Source organism: Falco rusticolus, chromosome Z (assembly GCF_015220075.1).
Source record: "Falco rusticolus isolate bFalRus1 chromosome Z, bFalRus1.pri, whole genome shotgun sequence".
Classification (NCBI taxonomy): Eukaryota; Metazoa; Chordata; class Aves; order Falconiformes; family Falconidae; genus Falco; species Falco rusticolus.
The window spans coordinates 71,887,846-71,910,377 of NC_051210.1; the positions used below are offsets into that span (position 1 = coordinate 71,887,846).

Consider the following 22,532-nt stretch of genomic DNA (forward strand, 5'->3'; position numbering starts at 1 on the left):
TGTAGGTGGTGATTTTGTGGGCCAGCTATTCCTTGCTGAGGCACAGAGGAGAAAAATGGGCAGCAAAGATTTCTGCAGATGGGATTCTGTTCAAAAGATTGGTAATAAAAGAGCAAAGTCTAAACTCTATAATTAATTTGGACCAAAAAATGTGTTTAAAGTCAAACCACCAGAGCGGTGATGGCTAGGAACCAGGTGGACTCTATTAGAAAGTGAGGAAGGGAGTCTTTCTTCTTTCTGATGGCTGCCAGGAAACATGCTTGTTTCAGCTTTTGCGTGAAATGATAGATGGGGGTTTTGAAGCCAAAATCTCTTTGGTTCTACTCCTCCTCCCTTTGGGACATGGGTGCTGTGGATGTTCATTACTCACGTTAGAAACATTTGCCACAGGAAGCTCCTGGAACCGAGTTTGGAAAGCCATGAAAGCCCTAAAGGCAGCTGAAAACATCAGTGCTATCCCAGCACTTGCTGAATTGAATTATTAAGTGCCAAGATAAATTAATGTTTGTCTCTGAGTCATTCCCAATTTTACAAAGTCCAGGGTTTTCAAACTCCCTTGCTACCAAGAAAATCCTCTCTACTTGAAAAAGAAGCCCCATCTTGGTGGTAGCAGCTTCCAAATTCTGGAACTGTGTTTTCAGAAGTCCTGCTTTGCTCTCTGGTAAATTCCATTCCATCTCTCCTTGCCCAGTGAAATACCTGGAATATTTGCTTTTATTTATAAACAGGATTTTCAGTAGTCATAAAGCATAGGCTAAAAAGCCTGTTCTGTGAGGTTATTTAGTTTATTGATATTTATATATTGAAATAAAGCTCAAGAGTTAATCTATGAAGTGTTATCCAATGATCTTGAACATCTGGATTGGGGATCCAAGATTTCACACAAATTGCATTAAGATTCTTGCCATTAGAGCTTCAAAATAAGGGAGATAAATACAACAAAATCATGAAGCAAGGAGGCACAGCTCTGTCTGGCAGGCCTGTGGGCTGAGATAACCAAGAGCCACCACTGTTCCTGGGGCTGGAACAACTGGGGTGCTGCAGGCAGCAGGTCGTGTTTGTCCTCAGGAGGAACACTGAGCCCACAGCAGCTGAGTCTCTGCTCCTACACCACGCTTGGCCAGTGGAGAAGGAGAAACAGGGAAGACCTGCCCTTGCCTGCCTTCACTCCCAGTAGCCCCGGGCACTGCCCCTGTGTTGGCCCAGCCCAGACCCCACATGTCCATGGGGGCTGGCACTGCCTTTCTGGGGGAACGGTGCAGCCCCACGCTCCTCCCTGTGGGCTGTTAAATAGGGAATTACTGAGGCAAGTGGCTGGGTATCGGCCAACACTTGTGCCACCAGAAGATGTACCCCAGCTGAGCACCGATCTCCCCTCTCCACCTGCACCTCCAGCCAGTGCCTCCTCGCACGATGTGACTTGCCCTGCTGTCTCCCATGGATCTGAATGCAAACTAGAGTGCTTTCTCACCACCATTCAGCAACCATCAGCTGTGCATCCCTCCCAGCACCTACAAAGGTCTGAAGTAACAGCCTTCACATCACAGATCTCTCTCTAGGCCCATATTCCATTTAGACAGGAGACTCACAGCCTCTTTCAAAAGCCATGCTGCTTGAGCCTTATTCCCCTTACCTAGGGCCAAACCCAGGATTTCCTGTGACTTCACAAAGATTAAGATGAGGCTTAATCTCTTCACACGCTCCATACCTCACCCCCACCTCAGTAATATGCCAGGGAGCGAAGACACATGATGGATGCCCCTTGCAGCTGCAATGAATAAAGCTGGGGTGTTTTAGCAGGTGTAAGTAATTTCCCTTGCTTAGCAGTGCCTGCGGTGTTAGGCTTTGCTGCCGCAGCATGCTGGTATACTGAAGGCTTTTTACGTTACAAATAACTTAGCACCTCATTTCACTGGTGGGTCTTGACCTTCCAGTTGGTCACATCCTGGTTTGTTCCCAGGATGTCTTTTGGAGTCTACTCTTTACATCCTCAAAATTAAGCCTGGGTGATATCTGTGGATTGTTAGCTTCAGAGATGACCTTCTGGATGGATGGAACGTTCACCACCATACCAACAGGCTCCTGGTGCTCCCAATTCCATCACATCCCATACTCGGACATGCAACCTTCGCCTTGTGCTCTAAAAACATACCCTGCACCACAACCCTCACATATCATCAGGCAACTGAACAGGAAGGAAAAATAAACAAACAAACAAAATAATAAATTGGGATAATTTAGGGCCACAGGGCACCCCAGAGGTCGCAGGGAAGCCCCAGCCCAATGCTAAGCAGCGTGGTCAGCATTGAACAACTTCAGTATGAGACAGTCCATCACACTGCAGGGCCAGGGATTGTTCTCTGGGACTCCTGCCCCCTGTACTGTCGTAGCTATGTACTGGTGTAGCATTTCTCACAGGCCAAGGAGCTACTTGCTCCTGGGAAGGTTGGGCATGTGTGTGGATGTGTATGCATTTGCAGAGCTGCACTCTGCAGTTGTGGCTTTCTAGAGGATACTGGTGGGTGGTTCAAAAAATATAGTAAGGATATTATTATACATATATAATTGTATTCTTTTAGTCTGAAATAAGCCCCTGGTAAATTTATATTTACTTGGCAGTGAAGATGTAAAACTTGGTTTGGCAGTTACATTTAGGAAAACACCAGGAACTCCAGGGAAAAAATACTGCCTGGCTGAGTAGGCTGAAGTGATGCTGAGAAATGGGGCTCTGTGAATCTGAATTCAACCCAGTTTTTCAGAGCTGCTTACCCAGACTCCTTCCACTGTTGGCCAACTGACAGAAACTCAATATTTTTCTTTTAGTGAATGAAAACCATAGTCAGAAACAGCCATTGGGTCAGGATCATATGCAAAAGCTCCTCTTGTGCTTTTGTTTCCTAATTGCTCTTGGAAGGATTTTTCGGACTGGGCTGACGCAGTTGTGTGTATGAATTTCCTGGCAAATAAGGAAGGTGACTGTGTCCAAAAGACATTTAAGAGTGTGAATTCACAGGCTTTCCATGTCTAATCAAGAAGCGTAAGCCATTAGCCACATGTTCTCCATTTCCATCACATTTTTTCACACTTAAACAAAAACATGCCAAAGAAAAGGTGCTACATTTTTTAATGCCCCCAAATAGGAACCACGGGAGTCCGTTAAATGCTGTGGTCATTTCCAGCATACAAATCAATTTTCCTTGTGGTGGTGAAGTGGTGAATAATGCCTGGTTTGTTTAAAGGAGCATGACTGATTTTGGATGAAGGATCCTGTCACTTTGGCATTTTTAGTTTTATTTATTGCACACAACCGTATAAAACCTGGTACTGGTCTCAGTGCCAGGCTTACTAGTGGAAAAGCTGAAAGGACCACATAACTCCTGGTGCAGCAAAGAGGTTCTCCTCCTGCAAGGCATTTGCTGAAGTCCTGAAAAATTTTGAATAACATGGCAGAGAAGGATTTCATCAGCTGGCACCTTCTGGCTTTATTTTTTCTTCCATTTTGCCTGTGTCAAGAAGAATACATGGAGGTGAGCAGAAGATCTTATAAACCAGTGGCCAAAGTATTGCAAAGTCACCACCAGACTGGCCATAAAGGTTCCAGAAGCAGGGAAATATTGAAACAGCGGAGTCAACTTATAGAGTGGACTGCTGATAATAGCACTTCTGCAGACCAAAAAGTCCTGAGACCAGAGGTAGATGATGTAGAACTGACTACCTCAGACAGAGTCCAGGTACTCTGAATTAATCTTCTAAAGATATCTTTAAAGCTAATGAGATATTTTATTTTTTTGCTAAGATTATTAGTGATTTATTGATGAAGTAATTTTTATTACAGCTGTGTATTGGTCTGTATCCTGCTGGGTTGCTTTATAGGATCTTTTAATGAGCTGGTAGAACCAGCAGTGGTTGGGGTCACTGGTTTCAACATAAACAGAAGCCCCTTATTTTGCCGAAACTGTGAACTTGTACAATCATATGTTCTGGTCTATAGTCTCTTAATTATGTCAAGGTATTCCTTATTTAATACATTAAAGTTTTAGAAGTTTTAGATTCTGTAAACTCATCTGGATGTGAAGGAAAATTACAGAATTTCTAGAGGTATTTGGAAAGATTCAGTTATCAGAGGATAACTTTACTTGAATTTTTTTTATATAAAGTATATTTTTTGAGCTTGAGACAATGGAATTCTGAGTGTTCAAAGTAGATTTAATAATATATGTTAACTTGACAGTTTCAGAGAAAAAAGACTCATAATGAAACTCTAAATCATCTGTAGTATCTGTGTTTTAAGCTGTGAATCTCATGGCATTTCAGGTATTACAGTCATTAGCTCACAGCAAAGGGAAAATAGCATTATTTGGTTATACATAAAATATTGCAGTTGAAATCTAAAAGGAAAAATCTAAGGGCAGAAGATGAAGCTTTTTCTAGCACTATGCAAACCAAAATTCCACTCAAATTAAGTTTTTGTTGATGGATGTTTTTTAGAAACAACAAGAACATGAGTGTTTTGTTCCTATGTTTGAGTCCTGTATAGTTCACCTTTTGTCATTTGTTATTTGAAACTCTTTCAGATCAAACTATGATATTTTGAATTCCAAAAATCATGGACATGCAGATAAGTGTTGAATAATAACCTGCTTCATGATAAGCAGAAAAGAGATTTGATTTTAATTCTATCTTAGGCTTGAAGAACTGAAACACATCCAAGTATGGCAATAGGTTTAATGCACCACTATATTTCCTGTGTTTAAATTTTATAGATCTTTGCATTTCATATTTCTTGGGCAAGAGTTGTATGTTCCGCCAGTGGACACAGCAAAATAGATATTTAACTGTAGATATGTTAAATTGCACTTGCACTATATAAACAGTGTAACCCATGAGGTACATAGTACAATGAGCCACGTAGTGTGTGTGTAACTCTTTACTGCGGAGAGAACTGTGCAGCTGCATACTACAGACCATGTATTACTGGTACTTAAAAAAGATTCCCCTTTAACTCAACATAATTTCAGATAATGCAGCACTTAATATGAAATCACAACAGAAAGTGTCACTGTTTTGGGGGTGCATGTGTCTCTCAGAGAGTTTAACGCAACACTTTTGGAGTCCTCTGCTGAGCAAAAAGGCTGTGAGATTAAAACCGAGACTGGCAAGTCTGAGCACAACTGATGGCAGCCATTTACCTGCCAGACCCTCTCTAAGAAGATCTTTGCTGGGGGAATGATGCAATTTTTGCCTGACTGAAATGAAATGGCGCACTAGCAGATGTGTGACAGGGATAATCCATCACAGAGTGGCTGACGCAATAGGTATTTTCCATTGCCAAGACTCCAGGAATTTCCAGGTAGAGGAGGAAGAAAGGTGGCACCAACATGTTTTAATTCATGGGAAACACCTCTCTTCCCCTTGAGCTATCTGAAAACTGTTTCATGCCTAAGTCCCTGCTTTCTTGATTATCTTGGCTCTGGCTAGAGAATTTCACTCTCTTGCTAGTGTTTTAATGGTCCCGTTCCCTGTTGTGGAATAGAGACAACATCATTCGCCTTCGCTGCAGTAGGTACAAGGTCAATTTCCAGGCTGCTGGTAACTTACATAAAACACAATGTGCATTTCTCAAGCACAAAAAATCTTAGTGACTGGGGATAGTTACACCAGACACATTCTTCCTTTTCAGGTTGCTTTTTGAAAACTTTCAGGTACCCCTCAACCTACTGGCGTGTTACCTTGAAACCTGGCAATCTGGGTTTGTTTAATTCTTTGCAAGGGAGGGGTATGAGGGCCTTAGTGCCCACAGAGACATGCTATTTTGCATTCAGAATGGAAGCCAAGAACAGTGGATGTACATTACTTGTCCTCTATATTTTCTTAGACAATATAATGGACACTCATAAAATTAACCATGAAGTGAAAAAAGGGCTGGGTCTCCAACTATGATTCGTTCACAGCTGTAAGTTAAGGGAATTTTATAGACCATTGGTTGCCTACAACTGCCTCCTACATACTAAATCATATGAAATTATGTGAATAGCCTCAGAAATATTTCCAGTTTCCTATCTGTATTACGATATCAATGTGGCAGATGCATTTCTCAAGCTTCTAAATCATATTCATGTCCTGAAAGCAATGCCAAAAATTCATTGCGTACTAAAATTTATGTGTTAATGTCTACATAGGCAAGTAGGTTGTAATTAAACTCTGTCCCATTTGAGTGTATTTTTGCTTTAGGAGCGGGTTTTTCCTTTAAATGTACTCTTCATGAAGTTCTCTGGTTTTAGAGATTAAAAGACTATCTTGAATATTTATTGTTCTTGGCAGCTGACTGTGAACATTTTTTTCCTCCTAGTCAAAGGATTAGTAAAGATAAGTCAATACTACTTTATGACTCGTGTAAGTAGTTATTTTGAAGTCAGTGGAACTGTTCTCATACAACCAAGTTGGCAGGACTTGCCTCACTTCACACATAATAACCTGCTGAGCTTTTTGAGAGGTAATGCCAAATAGCATTTGGTTATGACCAACACTAGTAGCTATTTTATGATAACGTAGCTGGTTAGCAAAAAACATCGTTCAGGATTGCAGTGTTGGGTAAAAAAGACAAATCATACCTGCACAAAGAGAGTCTCACATGTAGTCCAGTTTGCTGGATTCATGCTGTCACTTACCTACAAGTCCACAATTCTAAGTTTTTGGGTGTTTCAAGGCTGATACGACTTACTTGCTCTTTGCAGTTATGTATATAGTTTGTCTTCACATTTAACATGGATATGAAGCACTATCAAAAAGGAGCTGGAGATTTTAACCTCAGTGCAATGCTCAACATCAGCATTTCAGGTGGTGAAAAATGCTTGAGCAATTCCAGTCTTGTATTTGGCTCCCCTTCAAGGACTGAAAATGAGCTGAAAGCAGGGCTACTCTTCTCTCATATTAGGAAGCTTTAAACAGCATGTCTGGTGATTGTCAGTTACGTTTTTCCTAACAGCTAGGAGAGATAAAGCAGAAAGAAAGATACATACAGGTTCTCCAGGAACAGGCAGTCCAACAAGCAGAACTAATTTTTCTCATGAAGTACAGACCTTATCCAGAAATAAGGTAAAAATCATAGTATTGACCAAACCCCATAAATATGAGGTCCTTCTGCCCATTGACAAGTCCTAACATTTCCATAACTCTCTGAATGTGAAGCATATTTGTTGAGCTGTCAGGTCAGTCTTTATTCCCATGGTAGCTCCACCTTCGGTGGTTCCAGCTGTAAAGGACATGTTTCCATCCCATCGGAGGAGTTGCAGTATTTCAGTGGCATGAAAGGGTTTTTCTGTATCCGTAAACATAAACACCCAAGCCTCTTGAAATTAATGAATTCTGAGTGTGCTTGGTATTGTATATAACATGGGTATAACATGGGCAGAAAGCTTTAGTGTTTCAGATCAAGCCAGTTGATGACCTTGAGGGCAGGAATGCAGCACATCTGCATGTTCATTTGGCAGCTGCCATCCCACCAGAGGCTCGATTGCTGCCGTTAAACCAGTAGGTCTGCGTTAGGCAAGTAATTTGAGGATGATAAAGATGAGTGGAAACAAAGACAAAGAAGATAAATAGTAGAATGATTAGAGAAAAGCAGTAGTTGGATTGGTGTAACTATTCCCCCCCATCCCCAACAATTTAAGAACTGCAGACCTACACCTCAGGATAATAGCAAAGAATTGTAGGGGGAAAAGAAACAAAGAGGGAGAAATGAGAAGGAGGTAGAGTAATAAAATCAAACCCTGGACCTCTACCTCAGCTGACCCATCAGAAGATTTGTGACTGCTAAACCATCCCAAGAGCCTAGTTATGAAGTCAAGCCAGGACTGAATGAGATACCATTAGTATAAATAAAATAATACAGAAAAGTACTGCAACTAAACTATTATCAGACTATTGTTACAGTAGCTGAGCTGTGTGTAATAAACCTTTTAGTTTATTTATGCTGCTATATTAGTTTCAGCATATAAATTGGTTTTCCTAGTTGTACACCCTCAACTACAAACACTCAAATGCCCCTAGTACCAGGTGTTGTGATCAGTTCAAATTTTTGTCATGTATCTTGGCACTTGTTTTAAGTTGTCCCAACTTAGTAGCCTGTAAACATACAAGTCTGGAGCCATGAACAGGAATATGCTGCACAGACATTTTTTAATGTCTCCTTCAGGTGGTTCAGCGCAGTTTTCATTACTTTTAGTGGAGGGTAGTTCATTGCTGAAGGTCAAATGAAGTCCCTTGTGTCCTACCATTTGTTGTACATAGGCTTGTTTGTCAACACAGGTCAACTGAAATACGAGATCAAAAAAAAGCCAGATAGGAACCTAACTGAAATATTCATCTAACTTTCATTACTTGGTATTATTTTATTTTCAAAACCCTCATTATCTGACAGGACAAGCTGCTTTTTAATATTCATATAGTTCTTAGAACACTGGAAGAGCTACTCCCTTAAATTTTGCAAAAATAACATCTTCAGGGATGACCCAAGTATGGGAGATTTCAGCTCAGATAAGAAGTGTTTTGAAAACTTATGAAATGTATAACAGAGAATATATAATGAAGACCCCATAATCAACATGTATATGATTGATGCCCTCCATGAATGAGCTACTTAAAGGTTATTTTTGTGCACTTAGCCCCCACAAACCGGACCACAGAATCCAGACTGCAGTTCCTGCTGCCGTGGTGACTTTGGAGTTCGACTCTACCAAGGGCCCCCAGGACCTCCTGGGCCCCCTGGGATGCCAGGTGAGGATGAAGTTTAATTCATTTTTTCATCAGTCTAATTACAGGCTATTCTATGAAATATCTGAGATTGGTCCAGACATCAGTATTTGGTGACAGGTTCAGCAAAAAGTTTTTCTATAATTTCTGGGGAGACAGAGATTTTCAGTTAGACTCTAATGTCTTTTCCAGTGAAAACCCATTTGTTATTAAAATTCAGCTTTCAGAAATTTATATGGAAAGTAACCTTATTACATTTCTAGGGCAAATTGGTCTATCTTCTTAAAGCAGCATGAAGCTTCCATTAAAGTTGGAAGAACTTGTTCCCTGGAGTTGATTACTGCGATCACCTTTGAATATCCAGCTATGCTACTGTGTAGTGTTTCCAGGAGCTTTTTTCCATCTAGCACACTGCTAGCTGATATTTTACAGAGAAACACATGCTTTTATTCTCTCACAGGAATGTCTTCTTTTCCTTCTTTCTTCTTGTCTTCCATAATAAAAAGTACCTTCAACCATCCCCTCACCCCCATTAAAAAGGCAAAGAGAAGAATATGATACATGAGAAAAGGGTATACTTCGATCTGGTAATTGGTATGGAAAAAGAGGAGCATGTTGGTCTAAATTTGTTACAGCAGCTACCTCCGGGGATTTGGAAATCATCATTATTAAAGTGGACGTATACCTTAAATGAACATGTCACTGACTGACAGATTTGTCTCACCTTCAAAAGCTTACGTCTTCTGTTATCACAATAAAAATGCAATTTCATAATCCTTCTGTGTCACAAAGGTACTGACAGTAACAGACATTACAGATAACCGTACACCAAAAAATTTAATGTAGTGATTTTTGGTGGAAACAGTTGACAGTAACAGTTCAATCTCACTGTTATGAAGTTAAATCTGAGTTTTGAATTTAAACCTGAATGAAATGTTTCAAGAACTAGTTCAGTTGGAAATATATTGAAATAAATTGTTACTTTGATGTATTTTGGAAATTAGGCAAAATAAGGTCATAGGCATATTTGGTACTAGTGTGCTGTGAGCTATTCATGCATCAACCCTTTATAAAAATACCTATGACCATTACAGAAGTAAGAGAAATCTAACAGTGTGGCCTCTTGTGCAGAAATATTGCATTATGGATTAATAAACTGTTGGCTTCTTAGAAGCAGGACATAGTTTTGTTTTAGACCCACACTTTCAAGGCAGCAGTGGACATACTGGGACACTGCCCAGCCCCAGCTTTGCCCTTTCTTCATGTGAGGATGTGTCTCAGTCACACTGTCTTGTCAGCACAGGATGCCACAAATGTATGGGTGACAGCAACATTCTGCACCCTGGAATCTGTCTGTCTCCTTCATCTGCGGCATTTCATATTGTTGTGCCATAAGGGGAATTACAACAGCTCCTTTTCCCTTTATTGAATCAAAAGTTGCTTGCAGACTTCTGTTCCGAACTGGTAGAGAAGCAGTTCTGGCTTTACATGAGGGATCATTCTTGTTATTTTTAAAGAGTTATTGATTTCTTTATGCAAACAAAAAACTGCTTAGTTTCTTCCACCATTTAGCTTCCTTGTTTGAAGTAAACCTTTTTCTCGCTACAGAAATTCTGAAGAATCACTTAATCATTAGATTTGGTCTCAAACACCATTCTTCTTCTGAATTACCAGAGCAACTAGTAACCATAACCAAGGTGACTAATCAGAGAACAAGCAGAGTGGCAAAGAATCTCACTTCAGTTTAGGCAGAAATAGAACAATGATGACACTAATTAATCCCTAAGTAATTGATTGAAAGGTCAGTCTTTTGCTTCAGATGGGCATAATAATTGCTCAGTAATTCTAGCCAACTTTAAAATTTTGTTAGTCACATAGACATTTGCTTAGTAATTTCCTCAGCAAATATCAGGAAGTAAGTAATACTGCAGATGCAGGTATACGTTTTTATACTGACCCTTTTTACAAGAAGCCACCTCAGAAAAGTTTCATTATAAAAATTTTGTCTTTCTTTAAATCTAGGAACATGCAATCAATCAACCCTTCAAGCTAACCAGCACCCTGAGAATGCACAGTCTCCCATTTTTGGCACAGATGGGTCATTTGGTTAGTTTAAGGCTACAGCCATTCTTCATTTGTGTAGACATGTTTTAAAGTTAGCAAAATGTTATTCAAAATTATTCAAAATTATCTTATCCTATCCCAGTTAACTTAAATTATCAGTATATAAGTTTTTACACAAAAGGAAAATCAAGAGTGCTTATGCAGGCTATCTGGTATGTGTCAAGTCAGTGGCTTTCACTTTCTTTGAGCCACACATCCACAGAAATCTTGTCCTTGCACATCTCCCCAACAATGCGATGACTTCAGACATCAGTCTGTACAGCAACACCCAGTCTGTACAGCAACACCCAGACAGCATGAGGGTTAACTCTGAAACATCAATCTACGTCATCAAAACCTTCACCTTCAGCTTAACCACACAGCTGTTTCTTATCCGTTGCAGCTCAGTCTGGTTTTTATGGTACTGAAAACTCCACGTGTTGCAAACTGGTGGAAAAGGATGCTATCACAATCCTCTGTTAAAATGTATTATATGAAGTTATTTAAGTTAAACAGAAAGCTCTGTTTCCTTTAAGGAAATCATGGAAACAATGGAAATAATGGAGCAACTGGCCAGGAAGGAGCCAAAGGTGAGAAAGGAGACAAAGGAGATATGGGACCGAGGGGTGAGCGTGGCCATCATGGACCCAAAGGCGAAAAGGGTTACCCTGGGATTCCCCCAGAGCTACAGGTACAAAATCTCTGACCTGTGTTGGCTGCAGCTGTTCTCAGGTTATGGTTTTCTTCTCTGAAAAACAGCACCTAACTACTGTGATATACTTAAGAAGAAAATCTGCCTGTAAATTAATACAGTGAGAGACATATGTAGTCTTTGTCATGACTGACAAATGCGCTTTGCCATATCTTCCTGGAAAAAAAAGACACTGGGGTTTAATCTTTTTTTAGAGTAAAAATCCAGCTGGGAAATGGGCAGGAAGAAAGATACACGGTTCCCTTTTAGGTCAGAGAGCCCGTGTCTGGGTCATTAAAGGACAATAGCAAGGACTATAATTTTTCTATCCAGCTGCAAATACATAACTGCGTCTCCTATGGCACATGGAAAGAGTAGAGGAATCACTCAGGCGCATGCTTCTCAGGTCAATCAGGCTTTCTGAGATTCTCAGAAGCATATGTACCCAACTCCTCAAATTATGGGGTCAAAACTTCAGTGCAGACAGAAGTCCTTGGGTTTTGAAAAACACCCCTCAGTAGCTATCTATGGTTTTGTATGTCCAGATACCTTAAATATGTTGAGAAGCATGTAGGTTCTGCCTGTGAATGAACTACCCAAAAGCCAGATCAGCATAAAAACATGGGTTCAAACCTGAGCTGAAAGGTTCTGCTGAGGGATGGTATGTAGTTGTTTGGGCATAGTCCCATAGCTTTTGCATTAGAGCTTCTTTGTGTCCCAGGAATCTGGAAGATGTCCTTACGAGAGACCTTATATGTGTCTCTCTATATATACCTGCAGTACAGCAGAAATACGGTGTAGTCCTGTTCCTAAGGCAACCAAAAGTAAATGGGACTTGGATAAATGAGACCCTTGGCTGCCATTGCAAAGAAGATGTAAAAGAGTTGTCTACACTGTATACCGCAGTGTAGCAGTGTATGTGCAGTTCATCTGCAACAGCAGGAAGAGTTGACTACCTCTGGGATGTAGCGCAGCTAAGGTGCTAAAGACAAGATTTAAATGCATGGTAAGCCTTTGAGATGTATCGCTCCTAGTCTCCAGCTGCCACTGTGGAAGGGCCTCCTGTAGGGAGCCAGCCCTTTGTGGGGGAATCCTAAAGCACTTCAGGTGGCACCAGAAGTATTTATATGGGCAAGTGATTGCAGCCAGATTCAGTTCCAGAGAGTCTACGTGTGAGGTAAGCACCTATGTTCCCATTATGATTACTGAGGACCTAGAAGAGCAAGTCAGCTTAATCTGACAGTCACTGCTGCTTTTGGGTATATGGGACTTCAGACACCGCATAGTATATAGATCTCCAGAAACTATAAAGGAGTTTACATCCTCAATCACACGCACACACTTTAATGGAAGTGTCTTAGTCTTGACCTGATTCATACTCCCAAACCAAGCTCACCACTGAAGGGACAAAATGGTACTTAGCAAATATGCGCGAAAAGAAATCCCAGTTTCAAACTCTGATCATGTGGAAAACTGAAGTCCTCATCTACTTACAGATCTACACCTTTTAACTGAACGGTACTGTTTCCCAATAACTGTCATTCCTGTATGTTTTATATCCTCATAAAAGTCATGCAAATTAACAGAAAAATCAAGAGCACAACCAATGTCTGCAGTGTGGGAAAATGACTTTGGGTTTCTTTGCATTGTGTATGTTTGAGTTCTCCACCCTGCGTTGCATGAAGATGAGATAATTGCACAGAATAAAATTCACAATGAAAACAGTTTTCAAAATTACCAGACTTCTGTAATAAAGCAGATTTTTTTTAGTATTCTTGAAGAACTAACTGGAATTAACATTACAGCTGAATGTCTTAAAAACATATTTGTTGTAATTACAACATATACACATAAATCCTTTTGCCATTTTAAAATAAGCTATCAGCAATTTTTTCTTACATAAAGACCATGGTAGTAATTTAAATAAAAACTGAATAACAGCAGAGGATGAACAAAAGAAGTTCATATTGCAATACCTATTTCCAAGTAAATTCTGTCACTGGTTTTAACAGATGTGTTTAAACATTCTTCACACAGTATAGCATATCATTTCTCATTAACATAGTGCTTAGGAATTTTAGAGTGGGGTTAGGTAGAGGAGAAAACACTCTCAAATACACTACTGGTTTAAATACAAGATTATTTTGAAAGACCTCGCATGTCCATGTTGATCTGCTACTCCCAAATGAGACCTAGGGTAAAAGGACACTTTTTCCAACTCTTCTGATCAGCCCGAGAAAAGTAGCTTGGGGTCAGAGAGAATGTGAAATGGAATCTAGACAAAAAGCAATAATTCCTTGCAGCTGCTTTCCTTTAACACATGATGAACTTCGATGTGATCCTGGCTGAGAAGCAAGACGTTAACAATTTGCCTTCATAGAAAATGCATCCATGCAGGGACAAGGAAAATCAGCCCAAGCTTTCAGCTCACATCTGGAGCTCCTCAAATTTCTGAGCAGATGGCTAATGATTTGCATTGTTGGACCGCTGCTTGCATTTGATTTTGCCTGTTTTGATTTTTTTCTTGTTTGGATCTGGAATCAAAAGAAGTCTGGTGTGGCTTTTTTTTAATACCAGTATAGCTGGAATCTAATGACAAATGTCATTTTTGTGAGGGGAAATAAAAACTGTAATTGAACACTTCTCACCAAAGAAGTTGAGGGAGAGATAAAGTGCCAAGTCACTCTGTGACCTTCTGGCAGGCATCCAGGTGAAATTCCATCTGTACCCCCTTTACCAGCAGCGAGCTGGGAGGATACTAGACTCACAGAAGAGACCAACCCCTTCCCTGCCCACCAAGCTGGCAGGGTCATTCCCTGGTGTCTTGCTGAGGGTAATCTGAATTCTCCAGTGTGGGAGGTTTTGCACAGCTTCCTATGAAACATTTTCCACGGCCAATATATCTCACTGCAAGAAGTGTAACGTGAAGCTGAAGCACAGTTTTCACTTTCTCTGTTTTCCTCTTCTGGTCTCTGCCACCCTCTGTTGTCATGAACGAGGGTACAGGGCAACTGCTAAGAGACATAAATCACTGAAGGTTGAATCCCAGCAACTGTACTTCTAGACGACCTCTAATAAAAAGGGTTACTGTGTCTCTGAAAGTAGTTAGCAAGAAACAGTAATGTGTGTGGATTTTACTGAGCTTTATTTATTTCACACATTCTCATAAAAGCAATATCCAGTCTAAATGCATTGGGGAATATATAAAAACAAATTAAATCACTTTTGTTGGAAACACCATCCATTTTAATACCAGTTTTCTGTTGCATCATTCTAGACAGACTTAACAGTAAATAAAACCCCAAACGAAGGTCCTGACCTGCAAACACTTGCCCATACACTTACTTTTACAGTCATGAATAGTCCAATTGAATGCAAGAAGCCTAGTCCTCTTCCAGTTTCATTCAATGGGAGTTTTGTTACTGGAGTTTAATGGCCTTGGAGCAGGCCCTAGAAGAACATCTCTGTCAGTAAAATAAACAGACCACAAATACAAGAAAAAATTCTGTAGCTGATTCTTGTACACATGTGCATTTTGTGAATGACTGCCTGAGTAAGAACTGAACTTTTGCAGGTCGCATTCATGGCTTCCATGGCTACTCACTTCAGCAACCAGAACAGTGGGATCATCTTCAGTAGTGTTGAAACCAACGTTGGGAATTTTTTTGATGTCATGACTGGGAGATTTGGTGCTCCAGTGAATGGTAAGTGTTTGCAAACCAAAAAAATGCAATTCTGGGAGATACAGATAGAGAGAAGTATGGTCAATAATGACGACAGACTAGTTAACTGCCTTTGCACAAGGCACTGATGAGACTCACTCTGCATAGCTCTTGATACCTACTTTCAGGAAAAATGAAACTGGAAACTGAGCAAGCCAAGAGAGGGATGGCCAGCCAGCGAGACTAGTGCTGGCACAAAGGCAGGAGGAGGTGGCATGGCCAGAGCTGGGGAGGGAGCAGGACCAGCTGCTTTGTGACCTTTAGCCCTTCAGTCACTGCAGTAAGATAACTACGTCCTTGATGTTGCAGCAGCAGCTTCACAGTCGCCTCCTCCACCTCCTGCTTCCAGCCGCTCTCTTCATCTCCATCTTCCCTCATGCCAGTTCAGCTGTGAGCTGGCCTGTAACAGATGGGTGGCTGGAAATGAGGTATTACAGTTTTTTCTGAGTTATTTTTCAGCTGCATCAGTCTCCCATCTTATGCAGCTGTGGTGCAGGAAGAACAGTAGGAGACAGGGGAGTCAGGGCCATAACCAAAATCGTGTCGAAGCAAAGCCTGAAACCACCTTCCTTCACTTGGCCTTTCTCACCCTGCCATTCATTTACTCACAGCTATGGGAAAAGGTATGAAAGTCGGGCCCCCTGAGCTTGCTGTAGCACATCTTACTGACAGAGAGGTGTGTCCTCACAGCTACTTCCTTTCGAGGTTAATGTATACGTGGATGTCAATAAACTTTGACATATTTATATGTCATAATTTAATGACTTTGATGCAAACTCCAAGCTCCCATTGCAGGGTCAATGCTACAGACTTCAGGAACCGGGAGCTCATCTTCCTGCCTGGGGGAGTCTTGTAGAGCTCATGACATGGTTGCACTGACAACATTGTTGGCACCTTTCAGACCAAGAAAGCTAAAAAGAAAAAGGGTAATGGTGTGTTGTGCAAGAAGAGAAAGTGTTCACATCGTACGGCCAAGCGAACAGCAGTGAGTGCTGCTAAAACCACTCATGTCCTGCCTGACCTGGGCAATGTGGTGGCTGTTTGACAGCCTCTGTGGCTGAGCCCTGGCTGGCCTGGAGGCTTCCCCTCTGAGGGCACTAGGCTCAGCCTCTGACAAATTTCCCTTTCAGTGAGAACAAAGGGGTGAGTGGTCCTGCCATGTTCAGATAGAGCCATTTCTCTGGAATAGTACAGGGCAGAACCCCTGCCATATGCAGAATTACAATTAATCAGATTTTGGCACACTGTAAGTGGAAGCAAAATACTCACTGAACAACTGGAAGCTAATTGTGCCTCAGCTATTATGTTTTCTGAGTAAGAAGCACAGATCTGTAGCATGACTACCTCCCTCTATGAAGCAAACACATTGTATTTGGTAATCTTTTCAGGGGTATATTTCTTCACCTTCAATATGATGAAACATGAAGATGTGGAGGAAGTGTATGTGTACCTGATGCATAATGGTAACACAGTTTTCAGCTTATATAGGTAAGTGAAGAGCCAGGCCATTTTAATGCAAAACACATGTTTGCACAGAGGTAATAGCCTGCTCACATTTCAAGAAACACAAAATTGTTCATTTTTTAAAGAAATTCTACAGGGTAAAATAACCAACAAAGAAAAAGACTGTATTTCACCCTCCTCAACTTGCAAATTTGGGTGATGCTGGCCACAGATCCTGCACCTAAAATTCAGCATTAAAACAAGTTCCTCAAAACTCAGGGGAAAGGAATTAGCACTGCAAGTCGTGGTTGCAGTCCAGTGCCAATGTGTTGCCATTCTGCTAAGCCATATCTTCATCCTTTTTTTGCCTGTCAGAGAAAGGGCATGTTGAAGTGTTCAGCAACTACTTACAGTCTTGTTAAAGACCAGGGGAGAGCAATTTACTTTAAAGACGGAAAGCATTTCAACTGCAGTAGTAAGGATGAGTTAGAAGCAATGGTCCCCTATTTACTGGCTTTGTCACCATTAGCACATTTTGAATATAAAGTTTCTATACTCTTCATATTAGCTAGAGGATCATCAAGAACAGGATCCGTTTCGAGTTTATCAACTTCTATAAGAACCAGGTCAAAAAGCTTGTAGCCAGATGGATATTTGGAAAAGATATGTGTTTGAAGAGAATATTATTTCTTTAATATCAACCAGGGGTCTGATGCCAAAACCAAGCTTATCCCCTGAGCCTGAATAAACAGACACAAAAGCTTAGATTGATCACACCAGATTTTAGGTACTGAGATGATACCAGGTTCATTTAAGCTGTCAAGGTTTCCTCAACAGCCTGTACCATAAGCACCACCAAAGGTGCTTCATTCCCAACAGATTTTTCCTGCAAAAGGAAAAAGTGTCTTTTTTTTCCCCCTGAAGCACTGGTATCAGAAAGGGCAACAGGTGGAAGAAGGGAAACCAACACTCAGGCAGAGCCAGAAGGTTAGCCCACTGAACCCATCTGCATTCCAATGAAAGGTGTCAGGATGGAGTGAGCTGCCTGTCTCTGCCCTCTGCTTGTGCTAGGAGCACAGGGGGTCAGCTCACATGAGGCTCCTGACCTGGAGGCGTTTAAAGTTAGCTGGTGTGAATCCAAGGAAAAAAGCATCAGAGGAAATCTGGAGTGTTGTGATGAATGAGCAGTTTTATTTTAAACAACGTTATTTGTTCATGTGCACTGGAAAAAAATACATAAGTTAAAATTCCAGAATTTCAGAAAGGGAGGAAATGATGCAATTAGGTAAGGTGCAAAATTTGACCAGAAGATCAAATGCAGAAAGATGCCAAAATTTCCTCATAAAGCTGGAAAAGTGTTGGCAAGCCTTTCAAGAAAGTTTTGCTTAGGATAACAATGTGTTTTCTTGGATTCTTTTTGAAAGTTGTTTGCTTGATCATTGTTGAGAAACAAAAAGCTGACTTGTTAAAATATTCATCTTTAGCTATGAATCAAAAGGGAAAGCAGACACGTCAGGGAACAGTGCAGTCCTAAAACTTGCCAAGGGAGATGAAGTTTGGCTGCGAATGGGAAATGGAGCCCTCCATGGGGACCATCAACGCTTCTCCACCTTTGCTGGGTTTCTTCTTTTTGAAACCAAGTAAAAAAAGAAACAGCCTGATAGATGTTTATCCGAGGAAACTTCTTTTTTTGGAACCGGTATTTTTCTCTGGACTGTGGAATAGCGTTACAATAATGAAAAATCAAGAAGGCTTGTTCTGATGCAATGCATTGCTATTTGTGTCTCAGAGGTGAGCTGAATCAATTGGGTAGTTGACACAGATTCACAGATGTATTGTCATCTGGGTTATGTCTAGTGAATTGTTAAATGTTGCTATTGCTCTCTTCTCCAAAGTGACTGAAAAACAAAGGAAAAGGATTTAAAATAATTTAGAGAGCAGTTTGCACAGTAAAGTGAGTTTTGTCTGTAGATATACTTTAGTCAAGTATATGCCAGGAACTGAACAATTGACTCAAGTTTTTCTGTTCACTTATTCAGTTCTTATTACATGTTCATTTAAGTTTGCATCATGGAAACAGGCCTGAATGAATTACAAGTAGGCTCAGCTGAGACCACATTTAAAGGAAGAAGTTTTTACTGGACTAGGATGAACTTTACAAATAGAAGAAAAAAAAATGTGAAAATAAAGATATCAAAGATTCAGGTTTATTGCATTTCCATCTCAAACCTCTGAAGATGTATCTGGTATCATATTTCATAGATTTTTAGTATGTATTTATGCTCACTCTCTTTCTCTTAAAAAAAAAGTAGTAGTAATTCTTGCCTTAGTAGCAGCTTGAAGCTAAAGTAATTTAGCCTACAGTGTGCAGGGGATCAGGCAAGGGAAATGTAATGTTTCTTCTAGCCTTCAAACTGTTTAAACCTGATGTAACCGAATGCAAGGTGTCAAAGCAGAAGCATATACACTGGAGAAGTTGGGATATGTCAACAGCACAAACAGAGAAACACAAGCTTTGTGGAGTTTGGAGCTCTTACAGAAGGATGTACCTTTGAATATTGCATATTTACTTAACAGTGAAGTTGTTGATAAAGTTTTCCTAGCAGCCTTCCAAGAACTAGTATTTCAGGAAAAGACATTGCAGCCTGGCAAAGCAGCAGCTACCCAGTTCAATATTTAACTGGTGAAAGCAAACGCTGTCTGGCTCAGAAGTTCTGGTCACAGTAAATTGGGCCATTCTTCAACATTAATATTTGCCGCCAGCTTTTCAAAATTCGGGTACCTGAAATTCTGTCTTGCTATTTTCTTTTCATCGGAATCAGCACCAAATATACTAAGACAATACTGAAGTCTGATTGTGTCTTCTGCTCACTCTGGCTCTCCACACACAAGCTAATGAAATATAAATTACATTTTAACACACATTATGTTTTAACCTGACATTACCTGCCTTTAATGTATAACAAGTAGGTGGGGTTAGGAAAAATTTATTTGGTGTTCTTTTATATTTGATACAGACATCAGTAGCGCAACAATAGAGCGAACCAATCAAAATCTGCCCTATGAATTTGTATGTTCTTGTACACGTTCCTAGTGTATGTAAACCACACCTTATGAAAAATGCATGCTGATGCTTGATGATGATGACTTGTGATTTTTTTAGTTTTATCTATCAAACACAGAAAATATTAGCTTTAATGAATGGTTGTCCAATGAGTGTTATTGTTTCTTTCTGATCTTGGGTCAGGTTTGCACCACTTAAGTTTTCAAAACCTGAGACCACGTTATTTCAATAAATTCTGTAAAATTCTGGCATGCCTTTGAACTAAGACTCACCCACCAGGTAATCAGATAATGTTATTCTTTTGGAATAAGTGCACAAGTTGTGTGAAATACACAACATCACAAGCTAATGTTAACAGTAGGAAAAATCTTGAGAAAAGTATTTCCTGTTGTGTTAGGAATCTTTACTTACTTTGTAAAACATACATTTACCCAATAAAGAGTAATAGTCATAAAACTATACTGCTTTGTTTATACCTATATTTACCAGGGACCTTACCATTTGAAGACTATGGAGATATATTCTTAATATGTATTTCCCAAGCATTCATTTTGCTATTGAATGGGAGAAAGCCAGCAAAAAGGGTCAAAATATATTTACTTTATATATGTGTGTGTCTCTCTCTATATATATATATACATATACATGAAATTTAAATCCCCAAGGTTTCCTCTGGGGACATTTTTCCTTTATGGCATGGCCATTTTAATCCTTTTCAGCCAGAATAAAGCACTTAGAAACTATGATACATACACTCATTTTAAGCTCCTTTACATTATTATTTCTTGTGATAACCATGATAAAAAAGAGAGCCAAATGTTGCCATCCTCATTTTATGTTGTTTTCACAAGTTTTGTGAAACTTGGTTTGCTAAGAGTGGAAAGCAACTAAGAATTGCCACAAAAGCTTCTGACAAACAGCAGCATGGTCTCAGTTCCAACATTAAAGCTAAGAAGTTTTTTACATCGAGGTTGAAAATTCCTAGCTTTTGCATGAAATCTCTGTGGTCTCTTCTCTGCAAAGTTACTGCATGCAATCTCTGCTGAGTGTGTAATACTTTACAAGTACATTGTTAACTTACATATTCATTTCAAAGATCCTTCAAAAATATAGCAGCTGATGTAAATTCTGTGTGTGTGTGTGTGTGTGTGTGTTCCTGCTCCTCAAAATTATCATTTTCTATTCAGTAGATCATGTGGAATGTATGGTTTTCCTCAGCAATTTTTATGAAAACTAGTCATCTTCCCATTGCTGCTGATAATGGAAAGCTTCTTGCTTAGTAGATGCTCAAGACAAAGTGTCTACTGTCAAAGACTTTTGTCCTTTTTTATAAAGTAGATGGTATCCTGTAATTTGTTACGAGTGAGAAACTTTCTGAAAACTCAAAAGATGCAGCTTGGAATACACTTAATGGTTTCTTGTCTGCTAAGCTGAGTTTATGTCTCTTTCCTCCGCTCCACGAGCTCTCAGATTTAACCAAAACTTGGCAAGAGCTGCAAGCCCCTGCCTGCCACGAGAGCTGTGGTTTGGTAGGCGATATCCTGCCCCTGTGGTAGGAGCTGGCATCCTAGCAGAAGAAAACACTGCCCCACACAGAGACAAGTTGAGTTCTGCTCTGTGTGAAACACCAGCCCCCACTCTTTGTTCCCCCTTGCCCCTGAGACCCATGGACCGCTGTCCTTCCCTGTGATGTCCTTGCAAGGCAGCAGCTCTCATCTCCAGCTGTGTTAGGAGCATTAAGGGCTGCATTTTGCAAAACAGGTCTGTGCGCCACTTGAGAGATGCTGGCCAGACCCCCTTGGCTGAGGGAAAACACAACTTTTGCGTGAAAAAAATGAACTAGAATGAAACCTAATTGACGGAAAAGGTCTTAAGTCTGGGTCCCAGTTTCATGCGTGGTGTATTAAAGAAAGCAGAAAGCAGCTCAGCCTAATTAGAAATCCCGGAGAAAAAGAACTATCTGTGGTTTTAGTTTCAGAGACTAGTACATGGCCTGAGGGTTACTGAGTTGATTCTGAGGAAGCAATTCAGACTGACAACAGTTTGCAGCCTCAGTCCCACCAAAAACCTTGTGAGGCAAAGGGAGAGCTTTAAAGGAACATTTTTCTAAAGGGAAAATAAGGAACACACCCTTCACTCACATCTTTCATCTTCCCCATGAAATTTTGTATTGTGTTTCCTCCATCACACCCTACCTCTTTCTGAAGCAGTTTTTAATAAAAGTGTTCTTTTATTAAAGCTTCTTTCTTCTACATACTTCACATTATCAAAATGATGTTTTGTGCTCAGAAGCAAAAAAATCACACTAGGACAAAACATGCAGGGAGTCGCTGAGTGGTGTGTGAAAAGGCCCACAGTTTTTCAAAATTTTTTTTCTATTTTGTAGTTAGTTCTGCTTCAGCAACCTAAGGAAATAAAAAACAATAGTGACCACTTCAAATTTAAAAATCTGAGGCAACAGAAGGAACTGTGCAAAGCAGCGGTCCAAGCTGGGTATTCTACTTGGATACCAGTAGAGGCAGACACAAACTCTAAAAGCTATCGTCATAAATTAAAAGAACTCAATACGGTGTGCACTTCTTAGTGTGACCAGGTTCCCTTTTACACCAAAGGGCGACAGCTCCTTCAGTCTTTGGGCCAAACCACAGAGTCCTAGTAGGCGTTAGAGGATCTGCAGTGCTCTGTTATATTCATTATCAAATAGTTTCCTTGAGAGAATTATGCAGCACAGGAGTAGCAGCAGAGAACAGCCATACTT

At 40.3% G+C, this 22,532-nt stretch overlaps 1 protein-coding gene across 2 annotated transcripts; it reads left to right on the forward strand.

Annotated features, from left to right (window-relative positions):
• Positions 1-3,405: 3,405 nt before the first annotated feature.
• On the forward strand, positions 3,406-18,363 carry C1QTNF3 (C1q and TNF related 3). 2 transcript variants are annotated; one of them, XM_037374176.1, is made up of 6 exons: positions 3,406-3,731; positions 8,664-8,775; positions 11,391-11,545; positions 15,120-15,249; positions 16,656-16,755; positions 18,195-18,363. In XM_037374176.1, exons 1-6 carry the CDS (start codon positions 3,444-3,446, stop codon positions 18,352-18,354), a joined length of 945 nt encoding a protein of 314 aa, XP_037230073.1. In that variant the 5' UTR covers positions 3,406-3,443; the 3' UTR covers positions 18,355-18,363. The 2 variants fall into 2 exon arrangements, with proteins under 2 accessions (XP_037230073.1, XP_037230074.1); XM_037374177.1 differs by having other exon boundaries at positions 3,406-3,527.
• Positions 18,364-22,532: the final 4,169 nt, after the last annotated feature.